Here is a 26,340-nt window from a genome sequence, read left to right as displayed (position 1 = left end):
CGGACCTGGGTACCTGAGAGACCTCCTCCTGCCGATTACCTCCCTCAGACCGATTAGATCTCACAGGTTAGGTCTCCTCCGGATTCCATCTGCCAGCCAATGTCGGCTGGCGACCCCCCGGGGGAGAGCCTTCTCTGTTGCAGCTCCAGCCCTCTGGAATGATCTCCCTGTCGAGATCCGGACCCTTACTACCCTCCCGGCCTTCCGCAAAGCCACCAAGTCCTGGCTGCTCCAGCTGGCCGGGGGGCCTGTGAAATATCCAGCCCCACGGAAATTGTGAATGTTGTGGTTTTGTTTTTAAAGTGTTGTCTTTGTCTAGTTTTCCCCCTTTCCCTTGTCTATTGTGAGCCGCCCGGAGTCCTTCGGGAGTGGGCGGCATACAAGACAAATAAAATAAAATCAATCAAATCAAATCAATGATTCTCTAAACAACTGCAGTGATTTCTTTAACACCATGGCAAGAGTGGTCATAAAAGCAGCCATCTCGTTTAGCAACAGAAATTCTGGTCCCGCCTGCAGTTGTAAGTCAAACACAACCTATACAGTCCATGTCTTGATAGTTCTAATAAAAATAATAATAATAATAGATTCTGGCTGGGAAAAAACTTAATTGGGTAAAGGTCTTCCAGTATCTGTTTGTCTGTTTAGTCAGTGGGCCAAAATCTACTAATACTGCTCTGCTAACTCTCATTGAACCAACAATACAGTAATATAAAATTTCAGTGTAAAGAATGAATGTTTCATATACTGCTTTATTTCTTAGCATATTCTGTTCCAGGACAAAAGATCCTAGGCATAAATTGTTTTTGAAAAAAAAAAATCTTTGGAAATTTTCTTCTCTAAATTAGCTGTTTTTAAAACATTTGGAAAAACTATCTATAATACACATGCCAAACCCTAAAGGATTAATTTTTTTAAAAGTGCACTGATCAAACAGCAGACCAACATTTTTTCTTAATTACTTTCCCAATGCATTTTTAATCAATTAAGAGGTGTTTTTTCCCAAGTAACTAACCAATACGGTAATTCTTGTAGTTGTATAATTTGTATTAGATCACCCAATACGTGGAAAATAGGCAAGCTGTATCAATGGTCAAAGTTAGGAAGCTACTTTGCCTGTGAGTCTATCAATTTTAATAAAATCGAGCTATAATTAGCATTAATAACCTGGAAATGCTAACATGGGTCCAATGAATGCAATTATTTTACTTGTAACAAAAACAATTTTTTCTTGACAGTATGTAGGTATCTTGCCAACAGGATCTGTTTTTCTGGCTCACCCTGGCAATAAAAGGTTTTAAAATATGTGTAAAACAAAAGGAGAACAAATCATAATTTGAAGTTGTCTGACAATGAAAGGCATAACATCAGCAAACCCCAATAACCCTCTTCAAACTATGCATATAGGGAGTAAAAAAGTCTAATTTTTAATAAAATATTCTCCACTTTAAAAATTCTACTGCTATAAAAACAGGCACATTAGTGAAAGTTGAGCTCAAGTACACGTATTAATTAGAATTCAGGATACAGGACAAGGATACAGGATACAGAAATATCAAGGAGAAAGGGGAATGTCACACAATTTACAGTTTCTAAAGTCTTGTTCCCTGATAAAAGCCTTTACGGAACTTCACTTTCAAACAATAACAGCCTATATGGATGGAAAATACAGAGGATTACCAACTACACACCTTTTACACACTTGCAATAACTTATAGGTGGAAGATTTGACCCATTAGTTATTACATTGCAAACTTTAGCAGGAACTCTGGTCTAGGTTCATGATGCCCTTGTTAATCCAATTGAAGCAATCTAGATTAAAAGAAAAAAATTTTTTGTTGTTGTCTGATGAAGACAAACATGTAACAAAGCATTGCATTACTTGCAATGGCTGCAAGAAAGCTATCAAAGCCTGACATCCTGACAATTGTGCTTTTAATATTAAAAGTAAAGGTACCCCTTGCACATATGTGTTAGTCGTTCATGACTCTAGGGAGCAGTGCTCATCTCCGTTAATAAGGTTTCAAAGCCAAAGAGCCAGCGCTGTCTGAAAATGTCTCCGTGATCATGTGGCCGGCATGACTAAACACCGAAGGCTCACGGTACGCTGTTACCTTCCCACCAAAGTGGTCCCTATCTTTCTACTTGCATTTTTACATGCTTTCGAACTGCTAGGTTGGCAGAAGCTGGGACAAATAACAGGAGCTCACTCCCTTACACGGTGCTAGGGATTCGAACCGCTGAACTGCCAACCTTTCTGACCGACAAGTTCAGAATCTTAGCCACTGAGCCACCATGTCCCTGCTTTTAATATTAGAGGGGATCTATTGTATTCAATAGATATGTCTGCTATAATTTTGTATGTATTTTGCTAATGGTTTTGCTTATTTTGCTATATTTTGCTTGCTTGCTAAGTTTGCAAATAAACATTTAAATACAAATAAGTGGTAGCCTGCACATTTTTGTGCTTCAGTTTGGTGAAGAACTATATCAACCATCGAGGCCAAAACAGGGGGGGGGGGAACAAAAGTTCATAAATACATACACCCCTCACACACACACCCCATAATGGTGAATCTCCCCCTGATTATTAAACCAAGCAATCATAACTTATCAATTAAGTTAATTGATAACTTAAGAAAAATTGAAATATCCCTGATATATTTTCTTGTGCCTTGGTTGGGTAAATTCCCAACCATCCTGTGTGGAAACTCAAATCAATCTGTGGAAAGTCAGTCAATCCATGGACGTTAACTTTCAAACCACTTGGCGAGGTTCTGGATGGTCTTGGGCCGTTTCCCCACATCTCTGACTACGTTACAAACCTTACAACAATGTTCGGTCCAAAAGGACGTCACCCTCACATCATATCGTTTCCTCCAAGCGAAATGCTTTCGGTACATGTTTTTGTTTTTATCTAGGAATTTCAGGTAAACCGCCAGCTCCATGGGGTCCGAGAAGTCATTGGCATGAATGAAGGCTTCGGAGGGAATAAACTGTTCATAGTTGGCCCTCGGGGGACCCAAGACGATGGGGACAGCCCAGGATTGAAAGGCGTTCCTCCAGAGTTTCTCCGTGATGTAGTCCTGATGCTGGGAGTTCTCAAAAGCCAAATAAAACTTGTATTCCGAGATGGTCTTCACCACGTTGTTGTCCATCAGCCTCAGTCCGTGAGATCCATACACATGAATGGGGAGATACCTTCTCAGCTGGTAGTAATAACCGACCCGGGCTTGACTTTCATTCCAGTTACTGATCACCCAGGCCACCAGCTTGGTCTTCTTGGGCAAGGCCAACTGGACTAGGGGCTCCGGGCGAAGCTGGAGGTACCCATAGGGTACAAAGACATCCGAATCTGCTCGGTAGGACATAGTCCAGTTGAAAAGGCCGCCCAGGTCTCGCAGGCCCCCGGTGTGGCTCGGCGACTCAAAGTTCATCCAGACCCACCGCTGGTCCCGCGGCCTCTGCCGGGGCAGCTGGGCGAGGCCATGGCTCTGCAGGTCCCGGTGATGGAAGAGGACGGCGTGCGCCTGGGGCAGGAGGCTGCGGTTGGTGGAGAGGCTGCAGCCGCTGATGTTGAATTGCATGCAGGCGCCGGCGACTCCGCCGCCGCTCCTGAAAGGCGCCCACCACACCAGCACCGTCACCGTCTCCGGGTCTTTTTCCTCCCGCCGGGGGCCTTGAAGCGCCCCGGCGTCCTTCACGCTGCTGGCCGTGTACCAGCCGATCAGTGTGCAGCAGGTCAAGCAGGCCGCCAGGACGCGCCACCGCCGCCCGCTCGGCGCTTTCCAGAAGCCTCGGCGGGCGCGGGGATGCCCAGAAGCCGGCTCGGGGGGTGCCATGAAAAGGCGGCGCCTGCGCCACGAAGGTAGTTGGGCTTCGGCCAAAGAGCCTAAGCGACTCCGGCGGCCGCCGGCGGGGACGGAGGAGAAAAGCCTGGCGGCGGCGGCTGCAACGGCCTGAGTCCCAGTCCGAGGGGATGAATTCGGCGCCGGGCATGCATGGTGGGAGTGTTGGTGCTGCTGTTGGCACCGTCTCCGCCCGGCGACCTGCCCATCAAGCAGGTCCTGTTCGAACGAGCCGTCCCGCCCCGCCATCCTGCCAAGCCCGCTTGGAGCAGGAGCCGGAGCCGTCCGGGCTGGCCTAGCGGCAGCCCTGCCCACTGCACTCAACCCCCCTTCCCGCGCGGATCCCCTCCTGGAAGAGCCGACGGACCTTTCCCCCATTGGCTCTCCGCCTGCCGCCCCGTCGCAGGGATTCCTCCGGCCGAGGCTTTCCTATCACCCCGCCACAGTATAGAAAGGGCTGCGAGGCAGGGCAGGAGGCTTCCCCGTCCCCCCACCCGGGCTGCATCGCCGCCTTCCCATCTAAGAAAGGCCCCCGCCGGGGATGTGGGCGCAGGCCAGCGGTAAGCCCTATTTCTCTTGTAGCTATTCCGCTGGGGGGGAAGCGATGCTCAGGACAGGAGCCGCCCAACTCCTGAGCAAAAGAAAGGCCTTGTTGGGGGAAGGGGATGGAAGACCGCTTGTCTATCTACTCCTCGGCTTACAACAGTTCGTTTCATTTAGTGACCGTTCCAGGTGACAAGGGCACCAGAAAAAAAAGTGGCTTACAGCCCCTTTCCCGCACTTATGACCATTGAAGAACAAAATCCAGCTGTTTGGCAACTGATTCATGAGGGATGCTGTGCCCTTCATGGGGGAGGGGTCAATGGGCTCCCCATTTGCAAACTTCTGACAAGCAAAGGAAATGGGGAAGCCCGATTCCCTTAACAACCGTGTTACTCACTTAACAGCGGCTGTGATTCACTTAACAGCTGTGGCAAGGAGAATCGTAAAATGGGGCAAAACTCACAACAAATATGTCACTTAACCAGAGAAATAGCTGTCAAAAATTTTGAAAAAGTTTTTCTTATTCACAACATATTTACTCCTTCAAATATATGTCATGATCTGAATCATTGTTGGGTGTCTGCTTTAGAACAAAGAGGGACCCTGAACAATGGGAAAGGAAATATTTTTTATAGAATTTGAAAGCTACATTGAAAGCTGATGAGCCAGTGTTGGAGTGGTTAGAGTGCAGTACTGCAGGCTACTTCTGCTGCCTGCTAGCTGCCTGCAATTTAGCAGTTCAAATCTCACCAGGCTCAAGGTTGACCCATCCTTCCATCCTTCCTAGGTGGGTAAAATGAGGACCCAGATTGTTGGGGGTAATAGGCTGACTCTGTAAACCGCTTACAGAGGGCTGTAAAGCACTGTAAAGTAGTATATAAGTCTAAGTGCTATTACTACAAGACAATCCTAGGTGTCTGATTTGCTGGCCAGTTTGGGGAAATGAGACAGGTCCATGTCACCTGGAGGGTAGATCTATTGCTAAGCAAAATGGATCTTTCAGAAGAATAGCAGAGTTGAAGAACTTCTTTGTGAAGGACAAGGAGTATAGCGGTCATCAACTAATGGGGAGTAGAAGGTTGGGTTTTCCAGTTTGCAGGCGGCTCTTGGGCTCTGCTGCAAACTGGTGAGGAGGGGGTTTCTATTTTTTGATTTGATGGAACTGCAAGGACTTTGTCTGGCAGAAGGAGGACCAAATTGGGTCTGATAGGATTAGGCAGAGATAAACTGATCAGAGATAAACAGGTCATGCCCAAAAGAGGAGGGAGGAAAAAGGATACAACTTCAATTTCCTTTGTCAGTCTTGTTTTCTCCACTAGAAAATTCATATGATGTCTCTTTGAGTAGAACTACAGACACAATTTTATATGCCATTTTAATTGATAAATGACCAAATATTTCCTGCTTTGGATAATTAACTGTTTGTCATACATTTTGCAAAGTGTTTCTTATTCCCAACATATTTACTCCTTCAAATATACGTAATGATCTGAATTACTATGAAAATTTAATTCTTTCTTTAGTTGTTCATAAATTTCTCCCTTCCCCAAAGAATCTTCCAAAAATATTCTTGTATAGAAGCTGGGGGGAGGAGGGAAATCTCCTAGATTTCCACAATGTTTGCCACATGTTAACTTCCAGATGTTTTCTCAAAATCAGTCTCCCAATTTTTTTCCCCAAACCTAGGGAGGGACTTTCTGTATCTGTTTCTAATAATCACCTATATTTTACAGATCCTGTTTTTGATTTGAGATAGGTAGTTTTGCATGAATTTATCAAAATGTATTAATGTGCAATTTGTAAGCTATTACCCTCTCGGTACACTGAATCCATAAGAATCTTTCTACATCATAACTAGTGTTCTATGTCTTTTCTGTTGTTGTTATAAGGGAAGGAACCTTTGTAAAACCTCTTATTCTGTATATACCTTTCCATATTTTTACATGGTCAGCTCTACATTGATTGGAAAACAATGAATATACTATTAGGGGTGTGTCCTATATAGAAACTATAGGGCACTGCACACCAGAACAACTAGAACAACTAGACACAAGGACAGGTTTTTCCCCCCAAACGTCATTACTCTGCTTAACAACTGTAATTCCCACAACACTCAATAATTTACTAAGAATGTATTACTATTATTCTTCTCTTCCTTCCTAGTACCTATCTCTCCCCACTTATGACTATAACTATATTGCTTGTAACTTTCCATTTTTTTCCTAGTATGATTTGATTGCTATAACCTATGACTATCACTAAGTGTTGTATCTTATGATTCTTGATGAATGTATTTTATTCTTATGTACACTGAGAGCATATGCACCAAAGACAAATTCCTCATGTGTCCAATCACACTTGGCCAATAAAGAATTCTATTCCAAATGCTGCATATGTCTTCTGTATAAGGATCAGTTATATTATTTTTCTGTACTTTGGCTAGCTCTTTCTGAAGGGCAAAAAAAGTTTACGTATTTCTTCAATTCTGTATTTTTGTTCCCTGCCATTATCTTTCAGAATGAATGGGATTCATGAAGCATTTCTGAGCCTTCCAGAAGGGATATGAAAATCCTTATGTTCCCTACCATTTCTCTCCCCCCCCCTCCCTGTAGATATTGTAAGCTTTTTGGCTAAGATCACATAACTTTTCTTATCAGTTTAATATCTGATATGTCCTCTATTTGAGGACTACATATTAAATGGATTTTTTGGAACTTAGAAAGTAAAAATTGTGGAAATATTACTATGTATACTGCTACAAAATATAATGCATTGCAACTACAATGTATATGTAAATCTTATAGGGACACGGTGGCTCAGTGGCTAAGACACTGAGCTTGTCGAACAGAAGGTCAGAAGTTTGAATCCCTAGTACTGCGTAACGGAGTGAGTTCCCATTAAAAAGCTTAAAAAAATTTTTTCCCCCCAAAAATAATTTAGTCTTTTAGTTCCTCTTGTGGCTAGTGCTGAAGTAAAGCTTACATGCAAACTAGGTCTCCCTCTGGGTACAGTCTGTATTCCCTAGATGAATGAAAGCACGAAAGAAATAAAAACTCAGCTAAAAACATGAAATCTCAGCTTAGAGTTATTGTAAAAGATTATGGAAAAATAATAATTGTTATAATACTGGGGAAATCCCTTCTATATTTTAATAATTTGTAGTCTTTGGGCGATTTCTTTTAAAATTTCATTTTTTTAAAAAAAAATTAATTATTTTAAAAATTACAAATATTTTAAAATCGATTTTATGTGGGGTTTTATGCTTTTATTTTATTTTTTAACCATCTTTCCAATGTTGTATCCTCTGGGTTCCTTCCTTTTTAAAACTTGATCTTACTCCCTCTTGTGGTTAGCATTGAAATAATACTTTAAATTTAAAGTCTTAGACCCTGGTCTTATGACTAGATCCCACAGATTAGGCGCCAGCTAATTCCATCCGCCGGCCAGTGTCGACTGGCGACTACCAGGAGGAGAGCCTTCTCTGTGGCTGCTCCGACCCTCTGGAACGAACTCCCCGTGGAGATTCGAACCCTCACCACCCTCCAGGCCTTCCACAAAGCCCTTAAAACCTGGCTGTTCCGACAGGCCTGGGGCTAAAGAGCTGTTGCCCCCGTCTCGAATGGTATGGTTGTTGCGTGTTTTAAATTATGCATTGTTATGTGTCATTTTTTAAATTTTTGTCTGTATCCCCCTTCCCTGGTTTGAGTTGTGAGCCGCCCTGAGTCCCCTTCGGGGGAAAAGGGCGGCATATAAATATAATAAACAAACAAATATTTGGAATCGGAGATGAGTGGGGCAGAAGAACAGCTGGAGCCTGTTCCCGATGTGTGCATACGCAGAGCTGCCAGGAGAAGGGAACAGTTAAGGAACAAGAGCTGACTCTGGAGTAAAGGCAGAAGTGGATGGTGAATGGCCTCTCCCATAGGGAACAAAGAGGAGTGGAGTTTGCAGGAGACAATTAGTTCGCTTAATTGGTTCGTGACTCTCAGAGCCTCCTTACCAAGTACTTGTGCGTTTTGAAGATATCGGCCTGGCAGCTCTCCAAGCCACATAAGATCTGTGATTGCAAATTCACCCTTGAAAGACTTTGCTGGATGTGAATGAGAAGAATTCACAGTAACTTAATCAAAAGGGGTTTTGTCGAGCCAAGGAGTCTACTTCGTGGTTTGGGGAAGTCTAGGTCAGAACACTCTATGGCTGTTTGTAACCACCTGCAATCACATCACTATGTTTTGTGATGGTTTTGCCAAAACATGATGTTTACTTCAGGCGAATCATTGCTTCACTTAAGGACTGCGGCAGTTACTTTATATCTGTGGCCGTTACATAATTACCACCACCACAAATATTGTAGAATTGGGTCAGTGACATGGATTTACGACCAAAATGAGTTATATCCACGGTGGGCAGGCTCCAATACAGCCATAATTTGAAACTACATATATATCTTACTAGCACAGACAGCTGGTGATCCCTGGTGATCACATCTCACTAATACAAAATCCTGTAAACACAAAGCATTCTAGGATCTTTAGATCAGGTTGAATGTGCCGTTTTAATACTGTTTTAATCTATTGGTTTTTTTTTAAACATCCGCATTAGATTCTCCCATAATAGGCAGCATATGGGGCAGCAAAACAATTATTTATTTACAATCCATTATTTACATTCACTTATTGTACCCTGCTTCAATATTTCTAATAATAGAAATGGGTGTACAATCATATGAAAGAAATAACAAAAGTTTGTATTTTGACATATTTCAATACTTGCCACAGAATTTGAGTTTCAGTGGAATGTTTTGTTGGTGTTTTAGCAATTGTTGCTGCCAATTCCTTCCATTTATAAGCATGAATTGTTGGCAAGTCCTGTATCACACTATAAGATGGAAACAAAATCTCTTTTGTTGTAATATGAGGACCAAAGAATGTGTGGTGAAGCAAACATGAAGAAATAAAAGATTGTTTACTACTTGTTTTGTTTTGTGTGTGTGTCTGTCTGTCTGTCTGCTTGCCCTTTTAGGATAATTGTTTCTCCGCCTACAAAACAGTTTCTAAGTTATTATTATTTCAAGATACATCAAAATACATACAAAATTATAAACTTAATTTACAAAGATAACAATAAATACAACATGCATGCCTACTCTGGGACTGTTAAAAACAACACAGTTGTGAGACAAATGTTATGAATAAATGAAATAAAAGTGAATTGAAGCTATAAAGCTAGTAGTAACAGATGTAAGATATATTCAAATGAACAAAATTAACTCACACTTAAAACAGGGATAGACTCAGGAGAGATTCTGGTTTTTTTCTACAAACAGGAAACAGACATGGGAAATATATTTTTAAAAATCACAGTTGATTTTGCTGCTGTGTTTACCCAAAAAGACAAATTAGTTCCATTCTCCCAAATGAATTTATTTGAAGTGGGACAGCCATCACAAATTTGTAAATACAATAATAAAAGTGATATGTTTTTCCATCTGTCTTTTGTAAGGTGCTTTCAATTGAAGGACATCGCCTTTTGATGGATGGGATTGTGATAGGGCACAAAAAATATGGGATCTGGTGTTTAGTGAAATTTAGAGCACTGTTGAATGTAAATTTAGATATGTCACCGAGGATTGCATTACTGTTGCTGGTAGAAAAATGGGATATAAATAAAACAAAAAAGGAATTGATTGTAAATTTGATAATGGCAGGTAGATTAGTTAGTGATGGCTAAATATTGGTAATGAATTGGATAATCGAAGAAATGAGTTTGGCAACAAATGATAAATTAACAACAGACATTAAATTAAAAAAGGGATGATTAAAGCAAATAATTATAGTGAAATATGGGGGGCTTTTATAAAATCAGTGTTGGCGGAAGGCAAAGGGAATAAACCTACTCAAGAATATATATTATTTTGGAGGGGATAAGGGCACAATTGGAATATATCGTATATCTATTAGTTGTTACAGATGAAGAAATATAAGGGTTAAAAAAACACGTCTCCGGGGGTGGGGATACACTACAATATTTGGGGTTTTTTTCTTTTCTTTTTCTTTTTGTATTTACTACATTTGTATTATTTGTATTTTTTTAAAAAATAAAAAAGTAATAAAAATCCCTTTTTCTAGGGATTGAACGTCCTCTTCTGCAAGGCTAAGCCTGAGATTTTATCCTTCCTCATCTTAGCCCCAAGTCTGCCACTTCAGATGCACCATCTCAGATTGATGGGGCAACCAGAAATATTTTCATTTTGGGGATTGAAACAAAAGGAAATTTGAGGGAATTGGTTTGAAAGGCTTATCTCCGTGATGGCGAACCTATGGCACATTTGCCACAGGGGGCAAACGGAGCCATATTTGCCGGCGCGGCAGCTCTCAGCTCCAGGGCACATGTGCGCACTGGCCAGCTGATTTTCAGCCTTCTGGCGGGCCTCACCCTCCCCAGGCTTCAGGAAAGCCTCCCGATCCTGGGAAGGGAAAAACAGGGCCAACAGGCCAACCGGAAGTTTATTACCGTGTCTCCCAATGTCATTAATTTTACTTCAAAACATCCAACATTCTTTTTTTAACTGATTTTTAGTAGGATGTCCTCTCCCTTCCCAGCGGAGGAAGCAAGAACCGTGAAGTTTCTGTCTCTCTCAGCTTACCCTGGAAATGCAGTGCACCAAAATAGTAACCTTGCAATTCAAGGTCTTACTTACCACCCATAAAGCGCTCCATGGTAGTGGATCTGACTATCTGAGAGACCGCCTCCTGCCAATAATCTCCCTGCGTCCCATCAGATCGCATAGAGCGGGCCTCCTCCGTATTCCATCCGCCAGTCAGTGCCGACTGGCGACCACCCGGAGGAGAGCCTTCTCAGTTGCTGCTCGGACGCTATGGAACAATCTCCCCGTGGAGATTCGTACCCTGACCACAGTCCAGGCCTTCCGTACAGCCCTCAAGATCTGGCTAGCCCGTCAGGCCTGGGGATAAACTCTTCTGCCCCTCCCGAATGCTGAGTGAATGTTGTGTTTTAGTACTTTTTAGTTATTTCACATTTTTTTTTTCTGTATTTTGTCTTTCACTCCCTTTCCCTTACTATTGTAAGCCGCCCTGAGTCCCCTCAGGGAAAAGGGCGGCCTATAAATGCTAAATAAAATCTAAAAAATCTAAATCTAAGCCTCTTTTCAGGAGTCAGTAATCTTTGGAAGCAGTGGGCATTGTGAAACCCAACATAAAAATAAACCATGTAAAAACGTGTGTTTTTAAAATAATATATGCTAAAAGAAGTTAATAGTACTCCAAATGGAATATGTTCATATAAGAAAGAACACCTTGCAAAAGAGAAATGTATCTTGGGCATCATATAGACAGTGAACAAGGAAAAAATATATAACCAAAAATATAATGTTTCCCAACAAAACAATTAAAAGGCAATTGGAACTTTATCTTCTCCAGCTTGTCAATTGTACTCATCTTGGTCCTTAATAGTGTCCACATGCTCACCATTTCCCCTTGCCAAGATAATTGGACAAGGACATCCTTTCAGAATAACAGAATATCAAAGTTGGGAGGGACCTTGGAGGTCTTCTAGTCTAACCCCCTGCTCAGGCAGGAAGCCCTATGCCATTTTCCTCCTTAGCAGATTTTTCTCTACAAGCAGATCGAAAAAGAGGATTCGAAGAACTTTCATTTCTATATTTTTTTTAAAAGTGATGGTGAAAAACAAGCCCCACTCTTTTAATGGAATGCTTGAAACATTTTTGGAATATTACTGAAGTTTCTCACCAGCAAGGGGAAATCTGTGACTGGGAAAGTCCACTATCCATTCTCAGACCGGAGTGGAATTAAATATTCCTCTAACATGGAACCAAAAGACGAGATCTAGTAAAAGGGGTAATTTTCATTCTGTTATAATGATGGATAAGGCAGAAGTAAACCAATTCTAGAATTTCAGCCAGATAGTCTTGGGAGATGGGCCTACAAATGCAATGGGGACCATGCTTTTTGAGGAATAGATGCTGACTTATCCCTTAACAGGCTTACAAGCACAATTGGGGAGAAGAATCTCCCATGATTAAGCCAGGCAGTTGTTAAGCGAAACACGCACTTTCCCCTTCACAGTTGTTAAGTGAACGACACGGTCATTAAGCCAATCTGGCTTCCCCCATTGATTTTGCTTGTTAAAAGTCAGCTGGGAACGTTGCAAATGTCAATCAAATGACTTGGAACACTGCAGTTTGATCAGGCCTGAAATTTGATCACATGACCATGGGGAACCTGCAATGGTCATAAGTGGAAGGACCAGTCGTAAGTCACTTTTTCCTGTGCTGTTGTTAACTTCAAACAGTTGCTAAATACATGATTGTAGGTCAAAACACTACAAGGAATATTGATTATTGCTACCTCAGAAACCTTTTGCCTCAAATAAAAAGGATGGAAAAAACCATTGAATTTACCTGTCTCTATAGCATTAAGCAATTCTTCTTTATCATCACTGCACAGTTTAATCAATCAATAGTGTTTGAAAAAGCACCACAGTTGTTCTCAGATCAAAAACCACACAAAAGAAACAGAACCATGAGAATTGAGCTCTAAGTTATTGATAGACTTGTCTGTTTTCCATTTGCTCAAGCTGCCAGCGTGGTTTAACAACTTTTGAGGACCTTACACATATAAAATACCAACTTCAAATTTACTCCGAACTATTTGGAGAGATGGGACTTTTTGTTGTTGTTACAAATTAGTGAATTATTTAGTAGTGAGCTAAGTCATAGATGATCATCTTAGATACACTGGTTGGCAGGTGCGTAGCTTCAAATTTTATTTTATAAGCAACTTTATAAATACTAAAATATAGTTGTCTATGTTCAGATAAATATGACAGCCATAGATTTGCTTTTCTTCTGTGACTTCCATCAAAGGAGATTCAATTTTTCAGAATGACTATCCTAGAAAGGAGAAAGTATCAAAATGGAGATTCATAAGTATTATATTTCTGGAGCAGTTCTGTGTCTTGTTTTAAACAAATAAATTTCACCATGAGTGGAATGAAATCAAGTAATTTTTCCTAAATGGAAGGTGGAAATCTACTTAAGTTGTCATAGACATTCCTACTCAAGCAGAATCTTTTCCAATAATAATGTAAGTTATTAGGGCCCTAACATCATGAATTTTTGATAAATAAAAAAAAATGAAGTTACTGCCTTCACAAACCTGAGAAATCTGAATGTGACTGTGCAATGTAGAATCCTCCAAATTGAAAACTCATTTTAAAACCTGATGCAATGAAGAACTAAGCAATTCTAAGCATAAATATTTCCAAGTAAGTTGCAGGGAGTTTTCCCCCCAGATATGTCAGTTAAATTTTTCAATTAAAAGTGGGAAGAGTATAGTCCCAAAGGTGTTTTCTTTCAAAGGGCAATTGGACTTCCTTGTTTTGCTTGAAGATGCTTCGCTTCTTATCTGAGAAGCTTCTTCAGTTCTGACTGAATGGTGGAGAATGGAAAGATTTATATTCCGTGCAACATGTGGCCATTAGCCCTGTTTCTGAGAGGCTGTTTTGAGGTTAATTTATGCCTTCGGGGTCACCTGAATCCTGCAGTTTGTAATTTTGTTTCTGGAAATCCTTTCATAAAAAGGTAAAGATTCCCCTCACACATATGTGCTAGTCATTCATGACACTAGGGGGCAGTGCTCATCTCCGTTTCAAAGCCGAAGAGCCAGCGCTGTCCGAAGACGTCTCTGTGGTCATGTGACCGGCATGACTAAACACCAAAGGCGCACAGAATGCTGTTACCTTCCCACCAAAGGTGGTCCCTATTTTTCTACTTGCATTTTTACGTGCTTTCAAACTGCTAAGTTGGCAGAAGCTGGGACAAGTAATGAGAGCTCACTCCGTTATGTGGCACTAGGGATTCGAACTGCCAAACTGCCAATCTTTCTGATCGACAAGCTCAGAGTCTTAGCCACTGAGCCCCTGCGTCCCTTTCATACTCATGCACAATTTGAAGGGTATTCATCCCAAAGAGCATAGTTAATTTTTACAGAGATTCCCAAGTCACCCAGGTCATGGTGTCCGAAAGGTGTTTTCTTTCAAAAGGTAACTGGACTTTCTTCAAGTGAAACAAGAAAATTGGGTTGTCTTTTGAAAGGAAATACCTTTGGGACACCATGAACTGGACAACCGAGAAACTCAACAGACATTGGGAAGAGTAGTGTTCATATCTCAGCTCAACCTTGAAGGTCACTGAATGAATAGATCAGCTGAATCAGCTACTGTACATCAGCTGCTGTACATCAACCCTGAATATCAATGGGGAGATAGATGATACAATCACGATTGGTCCAGTGGTGGGTTTCCAATTTTTTTTTACTACCGGTTTGCTCACGTGCGCATGCGCAGAAGCGTCCGCGTGGGTGGGTGGAGCCTCCCTCCACCGCTACTACCGGTTTGCCCGATCTGGGGCGAAGCGGGAGCAGCCCACCTCTGGATTGACCTAACATCTTCGTGATGGCGAACCTATGCCAGAGGTGGCACACAGAGCCTTCTCTGCTGGCATGCACGCCATTGCTCCAGGTCAGATCTCTGTGGCATTTCTTTTGTGAGCTTCTGTTTCCCTGGAAACGATGAAATAGAAGCTCACGAAAGAAAAAGATCCTACCTCTTGCCGTGCTGTCAGTGTGGGATGCCCTGCCTTCTGCCGGCCAGCAGGTCTTTGGGTCTCTACTGCACATGTCCACGCGCATGTCTACACATGTGCGCACATGCACCTTGCAATTTGGGCATGCACGCGCATTCACGCGCGCAGTTTGGGCACTCGATGTCTAAAAGGTTTGTCATCACTGTTATAGGACAATATTTCTGTGGGCTCTAATAATCTTCCATTAGCAGAGTTCACACATGAACTGGCTTCTAGTAATCAGGAACTAAAACTTCTAAAGATCTCCATCAAAAGGAAATGTATCCCCAGACCACAGAAGGCAATCTAAAACTAGCCATGGATCCAAGGGCTGCTTTACGTCCTCTGTTTAGAAGGCATTCCAAAGAATCTTTGTGATATAACTGGGAAATGTGGATTAAACAGCCTTTCTGTTCCAGGTAATCCATCTTCAAAAATTATTCAGAATTATTCAATTTTTTAAAACAGCTGTAGTCCATTGGATTGGTAATATAAGGTAAAACCCAGTTGTGAATATTGCAGGTCTAACTTAAAAAAACAACACTGTGAATATACTGTAAGTTGGAAAACTTATCTTTGGTGTCTAGAATTTCTGAATGCTGATTTTGTGATTCAAAATTGCAGGTAACTATTCGAAGTAGACATTGCAGGGGGAAAAGATGTATTAAGCCAAAAACCAGAAGTAATGTAATAACCATTTTTAGTTATAGAGAAATAGGGTTTCCCCCCCCTATCTCTTGGCTATTTAAATGTATGTAGTTTAGAGAGGGTAGCTCTCTTCTGTTTCTTTATTTAGCGTATGGAATAGAATGGATGGATAACAGTAGTAAAATAGTAAAATAGTAAAAATATATAAAAGGAGAGCATGATACTGTGGTACACATATAATGGAAATATGTAGTTGATTTTGTAGGTATGAGGAATTCAAGAAGTGAGCCAACATATTTCAAAACGTAACTTGTAACTTATATATAAGTTATAGGTTACATTTTGAAATACATACATTTTGAAATATGTTTGTTCATGAGAATAGAATATTCTATATATTAATAACTAGGCCATTTATCCAATTAGGCACAATATTTGTTAGTTGGAGAAAATCTGCTTTTTCTCCTGCATAAGCTCTCAAATAGCAGCTAGTCACTATATGATCAAGTTTCTGGCAATCTCTTTTCTATGTATAGTAAATGAATGTTGGCAATCACTATGTCTTTCTGTTGTTTTAAATGCACACTTTTGATTTTGGGGAGCAGGAAAGAAAGGAGGTTATTACATTCTTACTTCTTATGACTGCATGCCTGGAGTAATAAGGTTGAGAAAGGAAGCAGCTTTGATTCTGTGATGCTGGGTTGAAGCCTCCCACGGGAAAATTTCTTTTCAAGCTCCAAATTCTTTCCAGAGCCACTGTCCATAACATACAGAAGAGCATTAGTATAATTGCACTGTACTGTAGCCACAATCGAGACTTGGGATCTAATTGAAGCAATCGCTTAGTGGAACATCACAATTGTATTATCTTACTTCAGCCTTTTGTTTGGGGGGGGGGGGTGTTTACAGAGCCATAAACAAATGGATTGCTTTGAAGCTTATTCGAACACTGTTGTTGTGGCCTGCTAGCAGCCAGTGGAACTGGCAGCAAATTCGGACAGTGAGGAGGTTGGGGAGGAACATGTGCCATTCCTTTCCCTGGAGTCTGTGGAAGGCTCTGATAAGGGCTCTGTGTCGGAGGCAGAGAGGGGGCCAGGGCCGTATGCCAATTATCAGCTGCCTTCAGAGTCAGACATCAGTGAGGCAGACGAACAGCTGGAACCTGTTCCCAGTGTGCGCATACGCAGTTGCCAGACGAAGGGAACAGCTAAAGAACAGGGGTCGACTTGGGAGTAAGGCCACAGGTGGATGATGAATGGCCCCTCCCAGAGGAAATAAAAGAGGAGTGAAAGGGGAGTGGAGTTTGCAGGAGACAATTAATTTGATTAATTGGTTCGTGACTCTCCGAGACTCCTTGCCATGTTTTGCAGATACCGGCCTGTCAGCTCTCTAAGCCAGATAAGATCTGTGACTGTAAATCCTCCCTGGAAAGACTTTGCTGGATGTGAATGAGCAGAATTCACAATGAAGTAATAAAAAGGGTTTTTTTGTCAGGACCAGGAGTTTGCTTCATGATCTTGGGAAGCCTCGGTCAGAACAACTGTAGGCAAAAAGGAAAAGCTGAAAAGCAGCATTTAGGATCTATAAATATTTCATTTGCTCAGGAAGTGGTTCATGGCAGTATACATGTAGTCCTTGATTTGTGACCACAGGAAATCCAGTTATAAGTTGTCATGGTAGTAAGCTGAGGCTCATACATGACCAGAAATGATTTTATGAACTTTTTTGCAATGGTCATTAAGCAAATGTGATAGTGATTAAGCGAATGTGGCGGTTATAATAAATGCAAATCCATTCATTTGAATAGTTTTTTGCTAGAAACTGGCAGTCACAAATGGCAGTCACATGATCACGGAACACCACGACTGGTTGCCAAGCGCCCAGCATGCAATCATGTGACCCTGAGGTCATGTGCACGACTATTTAAGGGACACTTTATGGGCCTCGAATTCACCGTAACGTGCTTTGGATTAATTATTACCACACAGACCAGCTCCAACCCCAAGAGAACAGATTACACAAATACAATAACAAATCTACTGTCCATGTGATTAGATCACTACTAGGCTTTCAGAAATGAATTAAAACTGAATTATTCCAAAGGGTTTTGAAGAGCTAACTAAAATACCTCTGGTTTTGCTTGTAGCTGTTTTTTTTTTTTTTTGCTGTCACTATTTAATAATCATAATAACAGCAGCAACAAAGCAACAACAACAAGAGTTGGAAGGGACCTTGGAGGTCTTCTAGTCCAATCCACTGCTCAGGCAGGAAACCCCGTGCCATTTTAGAAAAAGGTTTTCCTTAAAAATTTCCAATTTCTGGAGGCAAGCTGTTGATCGATTGCTTTCAATTTTTTGGGGGTAGCAATGTTCGGAATAAAAACATTGGGGTGTCACCAACGTTTCGGACCTCAGGGACCACTACATTCATAATTTTAAATCCCGCAGACCACTAATATGATCTGCCTAATGACCGGCTGGGTGGGTGTGGCTAGGTGGTCATGTGACTGGGTAGGTATGGCCAACTCAATGTCACTCATGTCAAGGGGCGCCTCTCCAGCCTCTACTCGCCCCTCCCCTCCCAGTCACTCCCCGCCCAGGCGCCTTAGGGACTCCACAGGAAGCAGTTGCTGGAGCTAAGAAGCCACCATGAGAAAGAGTTGGCAAAAGAGCTCAGTTCAAATTGGATCTGACTGAGGAGGCGGCTCAGAAGCAGAAGCCCCTCACTGAGGACTATGAGCCTAGGCTTTCCAAGCAGAGGAAAGACCTACGGGTGTGCAAGGCCAGGTACTTGGAGGCTCAGTGGGCTGAGATGGTCAGCCAGTTCCAGGCCATGAGGCAGTCCCACTGGAACAAGGCCCTCCAACTCTTTGCCACCAGTGGCGCTTCCCTTTTGGCCTTTGCCCAAAGCCCCACACCGGGAGGCTGAAGCAGACTCCAAGTTGGAATTTCTGCCCCCCTCCGACCCACACAAAAATACCCCGAAGGGGGAAACTCTCAGCAGCAACACAAACGTTGACTGCATGTATCACCCAGGGGCCATAGTTTGGGGACTCCTGATTTAGTGCAATATAAAAAATGCAAATAATTTTTCTATGGATCACCAAACTTTTCTTGTGGACCACCAGCGGATGACCACTGCTCTGAAGTACAGAAGTACGAAATCTTCTCATTGAAAGCATTTCCGAATCTGAATCCTGCCTCCCCCTCCAGTTATCTTGTTTTTTGCAAATCTTACCTTCTGAAGGGTGTCTGATTCTGCACTCATCCCTCTGGAAATACAGCTCTTCCTCAAGGACTTCCCTGACTCTCCTTGGTGGTTCAACATACACAAACTTCTTCCCTGTTTTAGAAAAGACCATTTCGATGGATGAGCCGAGGAATTTGCAAATGATATGGTGAAAAAAAAGTAAGGTTCTACATTTAGGCAAAAAAAACAAAACAAAATGTACAGGTACAGTATAGGTTCTCCTGCTTGACCAGGGGGCTGGACTGGAAGACCTCCAACGTCCCTTCCAGCTCTATTCTATTCTGTTTTATTTTACCATGCCGCCCACTTGCCCAACAAGGTGACTCTGGACAGCATGTGCATCTTCACCACCTTGAGTTATTTATAAAAAAATAAGGTGTGATTCATGATATAATCTTAACCTAACATCATGTATAGTTCTTTGGCAACCTTGGCTGATCTCAAAGAATAGATCTTAATATTGTGAAGTCTGAGGGCTATGGATTTGGTTGGGAAGTTGAAAAAAACCCCACATCCAGGTATAAGTGAATGGGCAAACTGCTTCTGTGCTGTTGCCAAGACAACGATGGGGGCATGCCCATGATGTCACCAGCAGTCCCCTTTGAAATGAAGCAGGAGGGGATTCTCCAATCACTGGCCACAGCCCTGTTGGGTCCAAGGGTGCAACTGATCCATAGCAAGATGGGATGTAGGTTCCCCTCACCCCCATACCATCACCATCGCAGACTGCAGAATTTATCCCTTAATTGTGCAAACCGATCTGGGAGTTATCTCCTCCCAACAGGGGTTTTTCCAGAGCCCATCATCCTCAGCGCACAGAGAAGCCTTCCCCCAATAGGGGCGTGCATAAGGGCCCCAGCATTACTAGTGTCCCTGTCCTACTCTCCCCATTAATTTGTCCCCATTCCATATCTTCTTATTCATGTTTATTCTTATTCTTGTACACGGATGTACAACTAACTAACTAACTAACTAAATACATTTGGTTTCCACCCAGCCTGGATTACCTATTAACTTCCAACTGCTGAAGCTGAAGCCCTACCTCCCACCCCCTCCCACCCCCCCAAAAAAACCTGGAGAATTTTTCCACTCCATGGATCAAAGCAGTGAGAAAAGCAAGAGAAAGTCTCGGTTGACCATTAATTCCCAAATGCTGCCTCTGAAGCCCACCCACCCACCTCTCGCAACCCATCCCCCCAAACCCCTGATCTTCTCCATTAATTTCCATTTTTTGACGCTGAAGCCCTCACCCCCACCCCCAAAATCTGAAGATCTTCTCCGCTCCATTAACTTCCAATTTGGGGGGCTTCACCCCTCACCCACCCAACTCTCACCCCTCAAAAAACCCTGAAGATCATCTCCATTCCATTAACTTTCAATTGCAGGGGCTGAAACCCTCACCCCCCAACCCTCACCCCCCAAAACCCCCTGAAGATCTTCTCCATTCCATTAACTTTCAATTGCAGGGGCTGAAGTCCTCACCTCCCCAAATCCTCACCACCCCAATCTCCCCCCCCCCAAAAAAAACCCCTGAAGATCTTCTCCACTCCATTAACTTCCAATTTGGGAAGCTTCACCCCTCACCCCCCCCCCAACCCTCACCCCTCAAAAAACACTGAATATCTTTTTCCTTCCATTAACTTCCAATTGCAGGGGCTGAAACCCTCACACACACCCCAACCCTCACCGCCCAAAAACCCCTGAAGATCTTCTCCATTCCATTAATTTCCAATTTCTGGGGCTGAAGTCCTCCCCCCCACAATCTCCCCCCCCAAAAAAAACCCCTGAAGATCTTCTCCACTCCATTAACTTCCAATTTGGGAAGCTTCACCCCTCACCCCCCCCAACCCTCACCCCTCAAAAAACACTGAAGATCTTTTCCCTTCCATTAACTTCCAATTGCAGGGGCTGAAACCCTCACACACACCCCAACCCTCACCGCCCAAACCCCCCTGAAGATCTTCTCCACTCCATTAACTTCCAATTTCTGGGGCTGAAGTCCTCCCCCCCCCAATCTCCCCCCCCAAAAAAAACCCTTAAGATCTCCACTCCATTAACTTCCAATTTTGGTGGCTGAAGTCCTCACCCCCCCCAACTCCCCCCCCTGAAAATCCCCACTCCCTTAACTTCCAATTTGGGGGGGGGCTGAATCCCCCCCAACCACCCCCCCAAGAACCCTGGAACTCATCTCATTCCGTGGATAAAAGCAGCCTGGAAGAGAGAAAGCCTCGCTCCTCCAGGCGTGGAGGGGAGGCTCCTTGGCTGCAAACGGACCGACCCTTCCGCAGCCGGGCAGGAGGGAAACCTTCCACCCGGGTCGCGCGCGCGCCAGCCGCCCCCCGCCCCCCACTCACAGGGTTGCCCCCCGTCATTGCTCTCGCCGTAGATCCGGCTCCCGGAATCCCCCGCCTTGGTCTCCGGCGCTTCCCCGGCCGACGCTCGCATGTCTCGTCCTCGGCGGCTGCTCCGGCTTGCTCCTGCCAGCCGCGCCCAGGCGAGCGGCACGCGCAGGCTGGTTGCCATAGGAGCCCAAAGTTGCCGCTGCTGCTGCTGCTGAAGGGGGAGTGGCGGAGGAGGAGGAAGACGATGGTGGTTTTGGGCCGCACACCCGACAGAGCGGTGGCCCAAGCTGGGCGGAGCGGAGAGGGACGCGCCCTTGTCCCGGGTCACAGGATAACTGAGCCCAGCCGCCTCGAGCGAGCGGGGGCGATCACAGGTTGCCTCGGCAACGCCCCGAAGCCCACCTGGTTGGCTGACCCAAGGTCTTCCCCAAGCTGGCGCCCTCTAATCCTCGTGGTTACCACCATCCTTTACCTCCATCCAGTAGCTCCTAGCAGGCCAGAGTGGCCAAAAACAGCTAGCTGAAAGATTATAGATAGAGATAGAAGAGAGGGAGGGAAGGAGGGATATATATGATAGATGAAAGATAGATATAGATAGATGGATGGATGGATGGATCGATCGATCGATGGATGGATGGATGGATGGATCGATGGATCGATGGATGGATGGATCGATGGTAGGTAGGTAGGTAGACGGATGATAGGTAGATGATAGATACATAGATAGATGGATGGATGAATAGATGGATGGATGATAGGTGGGTAGGTAAGTAGATGAATGATAGGTAGGTGATATATATATATAGAGATAGATAGATGGATGGATGGATCGATCGATCGATCGATGGATCGATGATAGGTAGGTAGGTAGACGGATGATAGGTAGATGATAGATACATAGATAGATGGATGGATGAATGGATGGATGGATGATAGGTGGGTAGGTAAGTAGATAAATGATAGGTAGGTGATAGATATATATAGAGATAGATAGATGGATGGATGGATGGATGGATGGATGGATGGATGGATGGATGGATGGATGGATGATAGGTGGGTAGGTAAGTAGATAAATGATAGGTAGGTGATAGATATATATAGAGATAGATAGATGGATGGATGGATGGATGGATGGATGGATGGATGGATGGATCGATGATAGGTAGGTAGGTAGGTAGGTAGACGGATGATAGGTAGATGATAGATACATAGATGGATGGATGAATGGATGGATGATAGGTGGGTAGGTAAGTAGATGAATGATAGGTAGGTGATAGATATATATAGAGATAGATAGATAGATGGATGGATCGATGGATGGATCGATGGATGGATCGATGATAGGTAGGTAGGTAGGTAGGTAGGTAGGTAGACGAATGATAGGTAGATGATAGATACATAGATAGATGGATGGATGAATGGATGGATGATAGGTAGGTGATAGATACATATAGAGATGATAGATAGATGATAGATAGATGATAGATAGATAGATAGATAGATAGATAGATAGATAGATAGATAGATAGATAGATAGATAGATAGATACATAGATACATAGATACATAGATACATAGATACATAGATACATAGATGATAGATAGATAGATAGATAGATAGATAGATAGATAGATAATTATAGGTAGTGATAAGTGTCCAGAATTAATTTGTTGTACAGTCAACTACCAAACTCCCTTGATAATTTTCTGGGCAAATTAGAAATAATGTAAATAAATACATAGTTCTGCTCATTATCTGGGATAAATTCAACAATCCTTTTCTATGCAATAATAAAACAAAGCCCTGTTCATTTTGCATTCCTATATAATTCTATACAAGTTTATCCAAAATTTCTGTTGCTAAGTGAGTCTGTGATTAAGTGAATTTTGCAGCCTTTCTTGCCACGGTGGTTAAGCTAATCGCTGCAGTTAATTTATGCATACGTAAAATCAGTCTGGCTTACCCGTTGACTTCGCTTGTCAGAAGGTTGCAAAAAGTGATCACATGACCTCGGGACCCTGCAAAGTCATAAATATGAGTTGAATACCAGTTGCCAAGCATCTGAAGTTGGGACAGGGTCCTCTTTGGCCTGCAGGTGGTTTTAAAGTTAATGGTTGGAGGAGCACAATTGTCAGGTTGTGGGTTCATCACTAAGGTCTCTTCATCAAGCAAGCTGGTTGAATACCCAGAAAGTGTGTTTGGAGGTCTTGAACCCACATCTGCCTGAAGTTTATTTTAGGCGATATTAGAATAGTGTGCAGACATAAACATTTTGTTCTGCCAGGCAGTGACAAAGGGAGTATCACCTGCAGAATATGGATGAGAATATTAGGGAGCTAACTGTGCTTGAAGGATAAGCATTTGGTCACAGGCCAATGAAGTAAAAAAGTATTTTGGGAAGAATGAGCCAATGAGATAGAAAACAAGCTATATTTCCTGTGGAGACAATGTGCACTGGAAGCTAGCCAGGAAGTGCTATCAAAAGAAGGATCATATTATATTTTTACTTGATTCTTCTTAGATAGGGAGATTTCTATAAATAATAATAAATGGATTATATTTACAATATATAAGATCTAGTTTACTGCTTTGCTGTGTTCCTTAGAACGCCACCCTCTGACTGTCCTGATTTAAATCTGAATGAAATCCTGAAATCACAAATTTGGCTGTTCTTGCAGAGATTGCGTCAAAGTGTTGAGTGAATCACAAAAGATATTTTTAAGAGGAATTTCATGGAGCTGAATGGTTGCCGGAGCTACTAGCAGTTTTGTTTTTGAGATCTGATGCATTGATTTGATTTTAAATTTGATGTAAGCTCAGAATAATTATGAATTGGGTATATATATATCAATAGGAGAAATAAATCAATAAAGAAAAATGTAAGAGTTACATAAATGTTGAATGATGCAATTTATGTCAATTTGCATAATGAGATCATTATACAAATAACATACAAATAACATTGCTCATCCACCTTCTTTCACTCTTTCTCCCAGTTCCCAACCTGCTTCATCTCCATTAATTACCCCATCAACTTTGAAAGTGAGCTGTAATTCAAAAAGTTACCAATAAAGGAGAATATTTGTAGCTCGGGGTTAAAATAAGAGGTCCCGGGTCCTCTCTGAGCTTGCTTGTTTTCTTGAAGATGTTTCATTAACCAAACTAGGTAACATCATCAATGCTCGGGCTGCCCCAGGAGCTGCTGATAACGGTTCTACAAGATAGATTTGAGTCTGTCATCTGCATTTCCGTAGCAGTCTGGTTTGGCACTGCACCTAATCAAGACAAACACAGACTTCAGAGGATAATTAGAACTGCTGAAAAAAATAATTGCTACCAATGTGCCTTCCATTAAGGACCTGTATATTATGTGAGCCAGAAAGAGGGCTGTGAAAATATCTATAGACCCCTCGCATCCTGTACATAAACAGTTTCAACTTCTACCCTCAAAACAATGCTATAGGGCACTGCACATCAGAACTAGACACAAGGACAGTTTTTCCCCCCATGCCATCACTCTGCTAAACAACTAATTCCCACAACACTGCCAAACTGTATAGAAAGGCAGTTTTACCATCATTATTCTCATCTTCCCTATTACCTATCTCCTTACGACTATAACTTTGTCACTTGTATCTTACGATTTATTGTTTTCTTAGTATCCTAGTATGGTTTATGCTGATTTCTTAGTTAGAATCCATGACTATCACTAAGTGTTGTATCTAATGTTTCATGATGAATGTATTTTTACAATGACTATGATAATGATCTATCACTATTGTTGTATGAAACACTTGAGAGCTTATGCACCGGAATCAAATCCCTTGTGTGTCTAATCACATTTGGCCAATAAAGAATTATAATTCTAGTGATGTTCATCATTTAGCATGGATGATGTTACCTCGTTTAAATCATTAGCACTGGTGATGTTTCTCAGTTTGATTAATGAAACATCTTCAAGAAAACAAGCAAGCTCAGAGAGAACCAAGGGCCTCTCAATTCAAAAAGGTCTATGCCTTTTAATGAAAGTTTTTAGTTGGAAGTCACTGCCAGACTGCTGACCAAATCATAATAAAATGTTCTCGTTTTGTCAATTACAGTGAGAAAAGTTTAACAACTTTTAGCTACAGCAAATCTCTGCTAGTTTAAATATATTACCGAGCATTTTGAATCTATATTATAGACTTACAATTATTTTAAACTTCATGTATTCATCACTTGCAATCACAGAATTCTGGGAGTCATTTTATAACTAGTAGATTTTTAAATGTAGAAATAGCATTCTGACAGAACAAGTAACAATATTCTTTTGCAAGAGTTAAGGTACCCCAATGGGTTTTGTACTGGTTTAAATTTGTAGTGTAATCTTAACTAGTGGACCCTCTTAATTTGATACACAGATATACAATGTGGCAAGAATGTCCAAGTTGGAAATGCATATTTACAACTTAAAATATTAAGTTGAAGTGCTTTAAGGTAAGTGATTGCTTCATAATTTAAGCTGCAACTATTAGCATTATTTTCTAATTTTTAACAAATGATATTTTACCAATACTGGCATACAGTACTTGGAAATCCAAGGAATTAAATCAGGGTGATGTATTGGCATTCAGTTCTAATAAGCTATGGATTATGTTACAATATCTTATATCTAATCACAGAGTTCCTTTAATAATGCTGTTGTGGCACGCCAGCACAGCTGGCAGCAGATTCAGACAATGAGGAGGTTGGGGAGGAACATGGACAAGTCCTGGAATCTGGGGAAGGTTCTGATGAGGACTCTGTGTCGGAGGCAGAGAGGGGGCCAGAGCCGTATGCCAGTTATCAGCTGCCTTCGGAATCAGACATCGGTGAAGCAGACAACCAGTTGGGAGCCTGTTCCAAGTATGCACATGGGCAGTTGCCAGATGAAGGGAACTGTTAAAGAACAGGGGTCGACTTCGAAGTAAAGTGGACAATGAATGGCCCCTTCCAGAGGAAATAAAAGGAGCGAAAGGGGAGTAGAATTTGCAGGAGACAATTAGTTCTCTTAATTGGTTCCTGACTC

At 42.3% G+C, this 26,340-nt stretch overlaps 2 protein-coding genes and 1 pseudogene across 2 annotated transcripts; 1 reads left to right on the top strand and 2 right to left on the bottom strand.

Moving 5' to 3' along the window:
- Positions 1–2,696: 2,696 nt before the first annotated feature.
- On the bottom strand, positions 2,697–4,258 carry FUT4 (fucosyltransferase 4). The gene has a single exon (XM_087721110.1). The coding sequence runs from the start codon at positions 4,224–4,226 to the stop codon at positions 2,751–2,753; it is 1,476 nt and encodes a 491-aa protein (XP_087577236.1). The 5' UTR covers positions 4,227–4,258; the 3' UTR covers positions 2,697–2,750.
- Positions 4,259–7,001: 2,743 nt separating this feature from the next.
- LOC148044295 (U2 spliceosomal RNA) lies at positions 7,002–7,110 on the top strand (annotated as a pseudogene).
- A 4,419-nt stretch (positions 7,111–11,529) lies between these two features.
- Positions 11,530–21,518, bottom strand: CUNH11orf97 (chromosome unknown C11orf97 homolog). The gene is made up of 4 exons (XM_087721109.1): positions 21,306–21,518; positions 18,940–19,044; positions 16,336–16,458; positions 11,530–13,323 (listed from the first exon to the last, which is right to left on the bottom strand). The coding sequence occupies exons 1-4, from the start codon at positions 21,472–21,474 to the stop codon at positions 13,319–13,321; spliced, it is 402 nt and encodes a 133-aa protein (XP_087577235.1). The 5' UTR covers positions 21,475–21,518; the 3' UTR covers positions 11,530–13,318.
- Between the last annotated feature and the right edge of the window lie 4,822 nt (positions 21,519–26,340).

This window comes from Thamnophis sirtalis, unplaced genomic scaffold (assembly GCF_051295495.1).
Source record: "Thamnophis sirtalis isolate CommonGarterSnake01/CBP01778 unplaced genomic scaffold, rThaSir2_p1.2 scaffold_8, whole genome shotgun sequence".
Classification (NCBI taxonomy): domain Eukaryota; kingdom Metazoa; phylum Chordata; class Lepidosauria; order Squamata; family Natricidae; genus Thamnophis; species Thamnophis sirtalis.
The sequence above is the reverse complement of the archived record's forward strand: the minus strand, read 5'-3'. Positions and strand labels throughout refer to the sequence as shown.